This window comes from Cinclus cinclus, chromosome 6 (genome assembly GCF_963662255.1).
Source record: "Cinclus cinclus chromosome 6, bCinCin1.1, whole genome shotgun sequence".
NCBI lineage: Eukaryota > Metazoa > Chordata > Aves > Passeriformes > Cinclidae > Cinclus > Cinclus cinclus.
The window spans coordinates 26,280,776-26,293,286 of record NC_085051.1 but is presented as its reverse complement, the minus strand read 5'-3'; the positions used below and the strand labels follow the sequence as shown (position 1 = coordinate 26,293,286).

At 39.7% G+C, this 12,511-nt stretch overlaps 1 protein-coding gene and 1 pseudogene across 1 annotated transcript in view; both read left to right on the top strand.

The window, feature by feature from the left end:
- The window catches only part of LOC134045544 (uncharacterized), a 52,798-nt gene extending 47,543 nt beyond the window's left edge, over window positions 1–5,255 (top strand). Inside the window, exons 37-43 of the mRNA XM_062495366.1 lie at window positions 603–717; window positions 1,042–1,179; window positions 2,471–2,578; window positions 3,124–3,315; window positions 3,756–3,922; window positions 4,309–4,495; window positions 5,047–5,255. Coding sequence (XP_062351350.1) covers window positions 603–717; window positions 1,042–1,179; window positions 2,471–2,578; window positions 3,124–3,315; window positions 3,756–3,922; window positions 4,309–4,495; window positions 5,047–5,255 — 1,116 coding nt within the window. The remainder of the gene's footprint in view (window positions 1–602; window positions 718–1,041; window positions 1,180–2,470; window positions 2,579–3,123; window positions 3,316–3,755; window positions 3,923–4,308; window positions 4,496–5,046) is intronic.
- Window positions 5,256–10,363: 5,108 nt separating this feature from the next.
- LOC134045543 (cytosolic phospholipase A2 epsilon-like) overlaps window positions 10,364–12,511 on the top strand; it is a 36,478-nt pseudogene continuing 34,330 nt past the window's right edge.

Sequence of the window (12,511 nt, the reverse complement as noted above, 5' to 3'; positions counted from 1 at the left end):
AGCGGTTTGCTACAAGACTGTGCAAGCAAATGCACGGTTGTTTCTAAAACATTTGGTTCCAGCCTTGTAGATACTCCTCCATAGTAGAAATCAGCATTCTTGCTTGTGAAATTTTGAATATGTTTTAGTGACAAAACTCCAAGAGTAACATTTTAAAACAGTATTATAGTTTAAGAATTGTTTTTCATATTATGCAAGTTACTTGTTTGGAAATATCAAAATTGCAGACATTATGCATGCCCATGAGAGGTGTTAGCAAAAGGACCTGCAGGCTTCTGAAAGGTGTGAGGTCTTCCATAAAGTTGCAGCATAATGCAATAACGTGATTTGCATTAAAAGTACTGCTTTCTGCTCTTTATTATTTCTTTCCATTTTCATCTTAATGCATCATCAAATAATCTGGCATCAGATTGAATGGCTGCAGGTATTTCAGTAACAGAACGCTGATGGGAATTTTGAAAAATATGGAACACTTAGGAAGATAAGCCGAGCAAACATTATGCATTAGAGGCAGGAATTTTTCTGACCTGCAAGCTTGGATGCAGAGAGAATATTGCCATGCTAATTTTTGTCTCAGTGTAACCATATTTCTGGAATCACAGAAAGACAGCCACAGACTCTCTGATCAGCAACGGGCCATTGATCGTGGTCAGAACCCACTTCCTATCTACACTGCAGTCAATGTCAAGAACAACTACAGCACTCTGGATTTCAAAGGTGATTATGAGACTTCTGAGAGTCATTTGTCTTTATATTTAAGGTGGTAAATTGTGAAACCATTTTTAGACAGGCTAAAACCCCCCTCTTATTTGAAGACCAGGATCTCAGCTGATGTGTATTCATATAATATCCTTGTGGTCAGGTGGAAGTTTGACTGTCTATGAAACAGACTCAAAAATATTCCAAAGCCTTTCTATGCTCATGAGTTTTCATTTGTAGCATACTTATAACTCATTGCTATTGGTCCAAAATATTAGACTCAAAAATTATATTGAGTGTTGTAATAAAAGATTGTTCTCTTCTTTGGGTTCTTTTTTACAGAATGGGTGGAGTTCACCCCATATGAGGTGGGATTGCAAAAGTATGGAGTTTTTGTTCGCAGTGAGGATTTTGGCAGTGAGTTCTTCATGGGACGATTGATGAAGAAGGTCCCTGAATCCAGGATCTGCTTCTTGGAAGGTAAACTCTTAAAAACAACAAATTATTTTATTGCTGGTATTTTGGGGGGGGGGGGGGGGGGTGGGAAGTGGGTTTTTTGTTTTGTTTTGTTATTTTGGTTTTATTTTCTTTTTAAAGTGAGCTATATAAACTACACACTAATAAAGTATTGGTGCACGACTAACATGGCAGTTTAACCAGAGAGGATAAATATCTCTTTGCTGAATTAATACTTACTTTAATGGATTCAGTTTACAGTAAAGAAGAACATTCAAAGAGACAGTCATATAGTCATTTATAGTATAGTATATATACATGCAGTCGTTTGCACTTTTAAACCTCATTTTGAATTAAAATATATTATGGCTTCCAGTACAACAGTAAAATTGAGGTCCCTGGGAATCCATGGTTCAGCTCATGCTACCCCAGAAGGGTGAACTTCCAAGCCTATTGCCTATCTCACGGGTAGCCAGTATTTTGTATGCTCCCTTTAAACATTTTACATGAGCCTTCATGCTGCATCAGGGTGTGTTGCAGCATGCCAGACCCTCCTGCTCCAGAGAGTCTCAGGCTGCATGTCAATGGTTCCAGTTTCCACACTGCCCAGTTTCCACTGGGCAAGTCTGGGGGAAAACAGCACAGCCATCCTTGAAATTTTTTGCTGTTGACTGAAGCAGAGCATGGATATGTGTTTTCCTGACAAGCTGTCAGCTTTTGACTGATTTCACAAGCAAACTTCTCTTTGACTGGCCCCTCCACTGAGCAGGAAGGAGACACTGCACTATTTTAGCCTCAGTCTGTGCTGGATTGTCACACATTTGCACTCCCTGAATGAAAAAATAGTGAGCCCTAATGGATAACCAAAGAAATTGCTTTTTAAGCTCAAAAGTGCATGATCAAAACTGATCCTTTGGTGTGTTAGCAGGCCTATTCTCAAAAAGGGAATCCAACAAAAAAAAGCAGAGGCTATAAGATTATGTTGTAGTTATGCCCCCATAAATATAATTCCACATCAAATCTCTGGGACTGCAAACTCTCATCCTTTCTTTTTATACAAGCTTCATGATACTTGTTTTTTTTCCCCCCAAAATACAAATTCCATATTAATTCACAAAGATGTCTGTCCCTAAGTACCATAAAACAAAAACTTGATACCAAAAATAAGTCTTAAAAACCAGCAGCCGAATAAAAATGACACATCATGCTTTTAAAACAAAGTAATAAAAAACAATCTTCACAAGTTTCATCTTATTGTAACAGATGTAATCATGATATGTGAATGTTTGAATTAGAAAGCTCTTTTCTTTTACAGGCATATGGAGTAGTTTATTTTCATTCAATGTGTTATATATTTGGAATTTGTCCCATTCATCGGAAGATTTTTGGCACAGGTGGACCCGGGACCAAATTGACAATATAGGTAAATGACCATACTTCTTTTTCACTGCGTATTTATTGTTAAATGGAGTTATATGTCTCATACTGCAAAGTACAAATTAATAACTTAGAAATCTCTGGTCCTGTGATCTATCAGGAGTCAACACTGATGTTGCTAGATGATTAAAATGTTCAGAAATAATAAGATTTATCTGTAAATTATTAATAAAGCAAAATTATTTTGATTGCTTCAAGTGGGAGCTGCAGTAATACAAAGAAGCACAACGACTGTCCTTTTCCAAAGCCTACATTCAGTCTATTCCACAAATTTGCAGACTTTTACTGCTGTCTGACACTGTATCTTGGGGGGTCTTATCCAAGCCCAGACTGTGTAAGGAAATGGTATTTGTCTAGTGAAAGTAGCTTCTTATTTTCTGTTTTGTTCGGTCACTTTTGGTTGTTGGTCCTTTTCAAAAGAGAAAGCATCAGGGTTTCTTACTTACCTTGACTTCTTGAGGTAAGAATTCCTCCTTGGAATTCTTCCTGCCTTGCCGTGGTCAGGTGGGACTTATCGGCGTTTCCCCGCAGAGGAGGAGCCCCCGCTGCCCGTGGAGCCCCAGGAGCTGCGGACGCGGCTGTTCACACCGACGGAGCCCCTGGGCAGCGCCCTGCGCGCCGCGCTCACCGACCGCGCCTGCATCGCCCAGGAACACAACTTCCTCACGGGCTTCCAGGTGCACCGCGACTACCTGGAGAACACGCATTTCTGCAGGTGGAAAGGTAACGGGACACTGTGGGCCTGGGGAGAGAGCGAACAGACTGAACAAAACAAACCCCTGGAATTGATATTGAGCCCGTTCCCTGAGCTTGGAGGGCAGGTTTGGGCAGAATCTCTGCTAGACCAGTCTGTGACTGATGGTGCTGCAGGACGTAGCGTGGCGTGGGGTTGAGCTACGTGTCAATGGTTTGCTGGTGGCGCCCGCCTCGGAGTCTGGGCCACCAGCTCCTTCCTCTCTACCTCCTTCATGAATTTGTTACTGCAGGCCCACAACTGCATGCGACTGGAGCTGAGAGGGCAGAAGAGAAGGGATATGGCAAATCTCCCTTCCCCGAGGACTGTAACCAGTTAAAGCTTTGTGGACATGGTGCAAGGACGGAAAAACAGGCCAACAAGTTTTGCAGTGTTGCAGTTACAGCAAAGAGTATTTTTTTTCTTTCAGATACTGTGTTAGACACATTTCCCAACCAGCTGACACAATCAGATGAATTCCTGTCTCTGGTAGATACTGGATTTTTCATCAATACAAGCATCATGCCACTTTTAAAACCAGAGAGAAAGGTGGATGTTATCCTGCATTTAAATTACAGTGCAGGATCCCAGATACAGGTGAGAGTAATTGAAACAGTCTTTATTTCTTCTTTACCTCTATTTTTTTAACACTTGGGTGCTTTTTATATTTGTCGGACTAAAGGTAGGACCTTGAGCATTTTTAGCTTAATGATAAAGTGATGGCATCTTTTGACAGTGACATCTTATATAGGCTACACATAGTCTTGTTTGTTTTTCTTGTATGATAAACTGTATTGTGCTGAGACTCAGGAAAAATAAAACCCACAAAAATATTTTGTCCAGTGACACAGTGCTTTTGATTAGTGGTTAAGAGCTTTTGCACAAGCAGCTTAGAAAATGTCTACTTTATTACTGGACTGCAAGAAATTCTGAGCCTTAAAATCCTATCTGAAGTCTTAGTACTCCTCTGTTCCTTGATCCAGGCTTTGGACCAGACCTGCAAGTACTGCTCTGAGCAGGGAATAATTTTTCCCAGGGTGGATTTGAGTGAAGAAGAAAGGAAAAAGCTGAAGGAGTGTTACCTCTTTGATGGTGCTGAGACTCCAGGAGCACCAGTACTGCTATTTTTCCCACTAGTTAATGATACCTTCCAAAAATACAAAGCACCAGGCAAGTACTCAAACATGTTAAAAAGATTACATCATGGACAGCCTATTAAAAGGAATATATTTAATACTGCAACTCTTGAACTTCACTGTTGATTCTTTTCAGAACATCAAACGTTTCTGTTGCTTGAAGTTAGTTTTTTTAACCGTGTGAGATTTGATGCCAGGGCTGTGATGTTTCAATCCCTAAGGTAGTCATCTTGCAGGTAATTAGTTTTCAGGTAACCTTGATGTATCTACTAATGGATACATCCACAGATACATACTGTATGTACCTTCAGGTACAGCTAAGAACTACAGTGCCAACCCACATAAGAATCATCAGTCTTTTTTTCTCCCCCCATCCTGTGAAGCCACGGATATGCACTTGAGCCAGGGACTGAGCTGTCAATTTGAATAAGAGTTTTTTTTTTTTAATTAAAGCCAAATGAATAATTTACACTGTGAACTTTCTCTCTGTGGAAAGACACCTCCTTTTCTTCCTCTGTTAAGAGTTTGCTTGTTTATGACCAGAGTGATTTCTCTCAGCAGTGATTTCTCACCCCTTCCTCCTAGGTCAGAGGCGCTCAGAGTCAGAGATGGAAGATGGCAAAGTTGATCTTTACGGCTGCTGCTCCCCATATTCAACATATTCCCTTCAATACACTGAGAAGGCGTATGACCGCCTGGTTCAGCTGGGGGAATACAACATCCTCAATAATGAAAGCCTCATTATACAGGCCTTGCACACAGCAGTGGCACGGAAAAGGCAGATAAAGAAATAATGTCAGACAAGAGAATCTTTTAGTCCCTTAACCTGCCAAGGGAATGAAGGCCACTTACTATTAGCAGCAGGCTTCGAAGCAGTCCTGCTCAATTCCACTGAATGGTAATCTCAGGTGAACAAAAAAGACTGAAGAAAAACTTTTTCTCCAATGAATTTCACTGCAGCAAATCACTGCAATTCAGTTACAACAATGGGGTATGAATTATTGTATCGTACAGAGAATGGGCAGCCACAAAGAAGAAGGTGCTAAAATAATAAACATTGTGCTTGTTGCCCTGAGAGCTTTAAGTGTTTAAGCATGATATCGTCAGGGCAGACCACATTAAAAGCATATTTTATTAACTTGGCTTGTGTTGTGAATTTGCAAGGTGATGCTGTGACAAGCAGCAACCTTTGGGACAGGTTTGTGACTGGGATCATGGCACACTGCATGCTTAGAGAAAAGCACATGCTATATGGAGAACAGCACTGTGGAAAGGGACCTGGGGGTCTGTGGCAAGCTGGATGTGAGTCAGCAGTGCCCTGGCAGCTACGAGGGCTAAGCCTGTCCTAGGGGACATCAGGGACAGCATCACCAACTGGGCAAGGGAGGGGATTGTCCCACTCTGCTCTCAGCTGGGGTGGCCTCACCTTGAGTCCTCTGAGTGGTTTTGGATGCTACAATGTGATTAAAGATTAAAAACAAAGAAAGATATTATCAGTCTGGCAGAGGGAGCAGGACTCTGTGTTTCTGCAATGGCAGGCCAGCCAAGGACAACAGTGCTCTGTGCAGCTCTCAGTTTTAGAATACAGAGAGGGGTGCCTTGTTCCTTCAAAGCAGGTCTTGGGATATAGTCATGCTTTTATTTCTGTACTGCTGAAAAGTTGAAGCTTTAATGGAGTGGTTTGTCCAGGGTAGATTCTTGAAGGTATTTCTTGTAGACTCTGAACAGGTTCTGTCTCCCAGCAATTCTTTACTTTGCACCTATCTTTCTGGAATTTAAGTCTGAAAATTGGTGGTGTTGTTGTGAGGCTGGACTGATTTTGTCATGGCCAGTTTACTTTCTTTGCACAGTAAGTTTGCTCATCTCAAGTGATGGTTCTTACAGCTACAAACAGGGCAGACATAATTTCCTTACAGAATATCACAAATGCTGCCAGCTCCAGGCATTCACAAGCCAGTGAGGAAAGCTGGGTATATCATATATACTCTGTGCTTGCTTTTTCTTCTAGGATGCGTATCAAATGGATAGGTTTTTTAATCCACTGTGGTAATTTTAAAAAATGTTCGCATTTTAGACATTTTTCTGACCAGCCCTACTCAAGATTCAGCAAGTTTGAAGGAGGCTTTTTACACTTTTCACATGTGAAACCTGAAGAAGTAGTTCAGCAGGGAGTGTAATAAATAAGTCTAGGAGGTCCTAGGAGAGGTGAAGAAAACTTGCAAAGTTGTTGGATGTTAAAGCTAAACCTGGAGGGATATCTAGCTTTGATTGCATCCTTCACCTTTGCAATCCTTGTTTGCAAGCCTTTAGCAGAACAGTGAGGGGCAGTTTTCTGGGCTTTCTCACTCTTGCTTGCTAAACAGTCCTACAAGCTTGCACTTCTTTAATAAGTCCATTTTATAACACCGTACAGAGCTATGGAATTGTTTAACTCTAGTGAATTGCTATTAGGCTGTGGAAGAACAAGTAAAATAGCAAATGAGCTTTATATTGTACTAGATTATTAATATGACTTCTTTCCATGGCTTATAAAAGCCAGAAGTACCATCAGATCATCTTTTTAGACTTGTTAGATGACTGACTGTGACCTGCCATGCAGTTACTGAAATGTTAGTCTTGATCATCTGTGGCTGACCAAAGTCTATCTTGAAGAAAAAATATCCCTCTTCTATTATAGATATCAGGGATGGCAAAGTCACTACATTTCATGGAGCTGTGTTGTGGTCAGTGATCATCTTCTAGCAATGGGTATGCACCTTGTTTCCAGCCTCGTTTATTTTGGCCAGAGCACAGATATTAGCACATTACATCTTTTCCTAGTACCTTAAAAGCCATTGCATAACCACTGTTTCTTTATTAGGATCAATTTTATAATATATACCTAGTTTACATCACAGTCTTCTTTTTGTCAAACCAGTAGACACAATGCTTCAAATTCTGATTATAAAGCCCCCTTTATTTGATTATGGAGCTGTATCTCTGCTCTCCATTGTCTCTTTATCAAATGCAGACTTCAGTATCCTTCCCACTACTGCTACACACTGAGATAATAATTGCTTTGTTATTTTTATATTCTTGCATATAAATGAGTTCCCAGATTCTATATCTAGAATCCAGTTGTCCTCATTTGCCGTTAAAGGCTTCTGACAAGTTGTTTGTCTTTCATAAGCTGTTTAGATAGTTTTTATCACAATCCAGTCTTCCCTTTCATATGGGGGAGTGAATTGTTACATACATTTGGCAGTCTTTTTATCATCACTCGCACTCCAGTGTGTTAGATTTAACCATGGTTAATCAGGCCAGTCTATCAAGCAGCTCAGATAATTCTTTATTATTGTCCTATCCTTACTATTACTCCATCAATCTTTGTTCTTCTGCAAATCTGGCCAGTCAGGGTGCCCTGTTCATTTCCAAAGCACTCATGAAAATGTTCAGTAGAGTTTGAGATGGGTAAACTCTTAAAAATTCCTCAAAATAGAGCTTTTCAGTGATATTTATCACTTAGGACTGCTTCTGAAATAAGTTAGAAAAAATATTCTTTACCTTGCTAATATATACTTTCTTTTCAGTCTTTGCATTAAAAAAAATCTCACTATCTTTTCACAATAGGCTACAAAAAAAAATGTGGTATCTCAGGATAGAATGAAATCTGTTTCTTGATATTGAAAATCACTATTTCCTGCTGACTGACTTCCAGACACAGCTCGGGGCTTAGCAAAACTGCTCATCAGCTTACAGGGAACCTCTGGCTAATGCTAACCCCAGAAAGATCTATTTTCTATGCAGTTACCTTGCATCACCATTTTGCTATGTCATGCACATTTCTGGGAGGACATGCTGTAATTGTTTTGATGCCCTTTGCAGCCTTATTGCACTCTGGTCACTTAAAGACAGCTTCAGTAACCTGCCTTGCAAGATCAATACATCCATAGGACAGCATATGTTTTGGTCTCACAGTGGCACCACCTCTACAACATACCTAAAATAAGGAAATGGAAGAATTTCTGTGCATGGTCCAAATATAAGTAAGACTTTTGCAAACTTTAATTAGGAAAGAAAAAGAAAGGCACAGTGATACCTCTTTATTAATATCAACTTCCAACAACTTTCCTATCCTTTTCCCCCGTTCTTTTATTGCCCAGCTACATGGTTCTTAAGCTCTTTACTGACCCGTATTCATGGTTCAGTAGGCATTCAGTTCTCATGCAACGGAGGTAGGTCTCTTACTTCTGCTTTCATGCAAAGTGTTTCAGACATAAATTTTTACTCTAAATCTCCCCTGGTGGTTTTATGCACACATGCATGCACACACCCATCTATATGGAATTTGATTGGGTGGAACCATCTGCTGTCCAGACAGTAAATGGCACTAGTTAATGAGTGTCCTAATGCCAACTAGTTACACATCAGCAATCTTTTTTTGGCAAAACACTCCCTTGTCTGGTGGAGTGCAGTTTTCAGTGTATAATTGCTTTGTATGCTGAAAGTTATATATAATATAAACATACATACATTAACAAATGCTGTACAGAATGTAGGAAGCATGAATATAAAGAATGTATGCAGCTTCAAACCAGTTCTTCATTTAACACGGGTATTTCTATCAACTGCTTCAGGGATGATGGAGCATTTGGCATGCATGAGTACCATCTGACATTTTGAGGAATACCAAGAGAACCCAGAGTGGTAATATATGATAACTGAGTTTTAATCAGTCAGATATTGTGTTCATTATGGCAATGGCAGCCAGGGTAAACAAACTACTGAAACATTACTACATCCCCATTGCTGCTTTTTAAAATTGGCAAAACATTCACATTCTTTCTGTAGTTCTGCAGTATACCAGGAATTAAAATAGCTGAAATATTGATAGCCAAGAATCATAGACTATGTTTTAGAAACTAATTGGTAAGAATGATTTCTGTTCTCTTTTTACATGTTCTATGACTATGTGGTCATTTTCATTACTCATTGATGAAACCTGTAAAGTGTCTTCTTTTTGAACATAGAACACAAGTGTTTTATTATCATCCCTGATTTAGCTTCATAATTAGTAATTATTTTGCTTTTTATATGAAGTAGTAAGTCCAAAGCTTTGATAGTATTTTGCTTTCTCTCCATAAACATTTCCTTTTTATTTGCACATATGAGCTTGTTATTGACTTGGACTTGTGGGAATGCAGCAAATAATTCATTTTCCTTTCATGTTGTATCTGTGCAATGTGATCTAACTCAGTAGGTTTTCATTGTTACATCACATAGGATCAAAACATCAAACCCATGTGAGAGTTTAGGCAAGAGCTGTTTATGCAGGTTTCCACATGCTTTAGTAACGTGTGGCTCCCTTGCATTCATTATAATGGAGATTCAGCAATGTTTGCCACTAAGAATTTGTTCTTCTTTAATCTGTGTTTTCTTGACCTGACCAAGGAGTCATGCTTGACTTTGATGTCTGTGAGTTTTTGCACAGTATAATGTTGCAATGGTGATTTAATTTAGCATGTAATAGGATGTACTTACATACTTGCCTATCTCGATCTCCTGGAGAATATTTATTTCCTTACGCATTTCTGAAACACTTCCTTAAGATATTTTGCAATGGTTTCTTTCAAGTCTTTCCATACAGAGCTGTCGACATAGTTTAATCTTTATGATCAGCCCTTTTGTGAGTAAGCAGCCACACTAGGTTGATGCATGAGTTTGTATTTTATTCAGCTGGACCATGTGGAATGATGGTGAGACTCTCTTGCTTACCAGTCCCAAATTCTCCCATACTTGGCTCCACAGACAACTGCGAAGCCTTTTGGAGTCCCTGAGAAATGGCATTGTTTTGTGAATACCCATGTGGAGTCGTGTATGTAGCACCACTGAGACCCCATCCCATGGGCAGTTGTCACAGGGCATGTGTGATAGCTCAGATGGAACAAAGGGCAGCTTTAATTCCAAACAGCCTGGGTTTGTTAAGCACTGCTTACATGACCTACCAGGTGCCCTGAAAAGGCTATCACTCCATCTTCCCAGTGACAACATATTGTATATGGGGCAAGATTGGCTGCCATGCGCACCAGCTCAGATTGTGCAAGGAATGAACAGCGCACGAGGGAGATACTGGATGCAAGAACTTCTGCAACATCCAGGCCTTTTTCATACAGGGAAGAAGCACAAGGAATTGCAGCACTGCAAGATGAGCTGGAGTGAGTACCTCACCTAACCCTGTGCTTCCTTTTTAGCTGGCAAATGGGATGGGAAATGCCCACAGTAGCTGGCAGCCTTTCCTCATCTGGGTATGCCTTCCTTAAGGATGTCCTCTCCCCAGAGCTTGTGTGTTCTCAGCAGGGCTCTCATACCAGAGACATCTGCATCAGATGTAGGCTGTGGTCTCATAATGCACTGTTCCATTGTCTTTTGTAACATAGAAAATGACAGAAAAATTAGGAATTTCATTATACCAAATCCTGAGGCATTGCCATGTTGAGAAAAGCAGTCTCCTGACGTGTGCTGAAACACACTGGCTATATATCTCTTCGCTGGAAAGACAATGCACTCAGAAAGGTGATGTGGCCAATTTTTACACTTTTAGGAGGTAAAAGAGACCCTGCTTAACAATAGGGAAAGCTTGGAGGAACTGCCAGAATTGGGGATGAACCTGTCACCTGCATTGGGGTGCCTTTGATCTTGCCTGGGACTCTCAAATCACAGTTCTCATGGGAAATGGCATTTTCGTCTCTATAGTCAGGAAACACACTCTGGTAACCAACATATTTATGCATCAACTAGTTTTTTGTAATGTACTTTATCTCTTGGAGCTAACTGCAATGAACACTGAAAATTTAAAGTTGATGAAAGCCTAGGATGTCACGTATGTTAGACAAGGAGAGCAAAATCAAAGGCATACCTCTCCAGCATTTGCTGGTTTTATTAATATATCAAGAAACCATTAATCAACTACTACAGCTGAAAAGGTTTAGAGGCCAGCTATTTCTGGTTAAGTTACTTTAGCAGTACTAAAGTCTTTTAATGTTTGACGGGATACTACAGTAATGCTGGCAAGAACTAGAATACTCAAGGCAAGGCATGCCTTACAAAGAAAGACTAATTTAAGAAACTGATATATAAGCTCTGTAATAAAGAGGTATTGCATTATGCATATGCATAGGTCTTGAATAAGTCAAATCAGGAGAGAGATTATGTTCTGTGAAAGAATAAACAGACCAAATAACGCTGCAAATGTGAGGTACTATCAGTATTTGTCCAGGACATTAGGTACTTCTTGGAGAGTTTCTGAAATATTTTCTGAATACACATTTTTTTCTGAGTCTGACTAAAGTTAGCATATACGTAAAAACCAATATATATACTCCTTTTTTGTCATAAGGAGGAGCATACAAAGACCCTTTGAAAGCATTTTAACATTTCTGGTGGATAGAAACACTCCTTTTTCTTCTGATTTTACCTTATGGTCCAAATTTTCTCAAGCCATTTCATTTTGCCATCCTAATACCTTCATGGTTTAGTGTTAGACTTGGCAGTGTTAGATTAACAGTTGGTCTCAAGGATCTTAGAGGTCTTTTCCAACCTAAAAGATTCATTTTAGATTAACTATATTTGAATTACAGATATTTGAATTACAGATAAGTATGTTTATGTATACCTTTCTCATTATGACACATATATTTATCTTGTTCAAATAAAGACCATGTGGATCAGGCACAGTTTCACAGTCATTACCATATTAAAGCCTGATTCCTGTGAATGATATTCAGCATTGCTCTTGTGGGGATTGTTGTGATCTCTTGATTTCTGACTTGGACTTGAACATTTTTGCTTTTATTCAGATGGGCCACAAAGTAATAATACTTTTGATGCCTGAAGCATCACACTGATCCACATTAACTCCGTTTACCTGCATCCCTGCATGGAACATGGCTGTTTCTGGTAAAGATAGTAATTGGGAAGAAACCAGAAAGGCTTTCAGTGAAGCTCCCTTTCTCCTATGTTCAGAAAGGTGGTCTGAAAAATCTGAGAGGAACGTGTGCTGAAGCCCCTGATG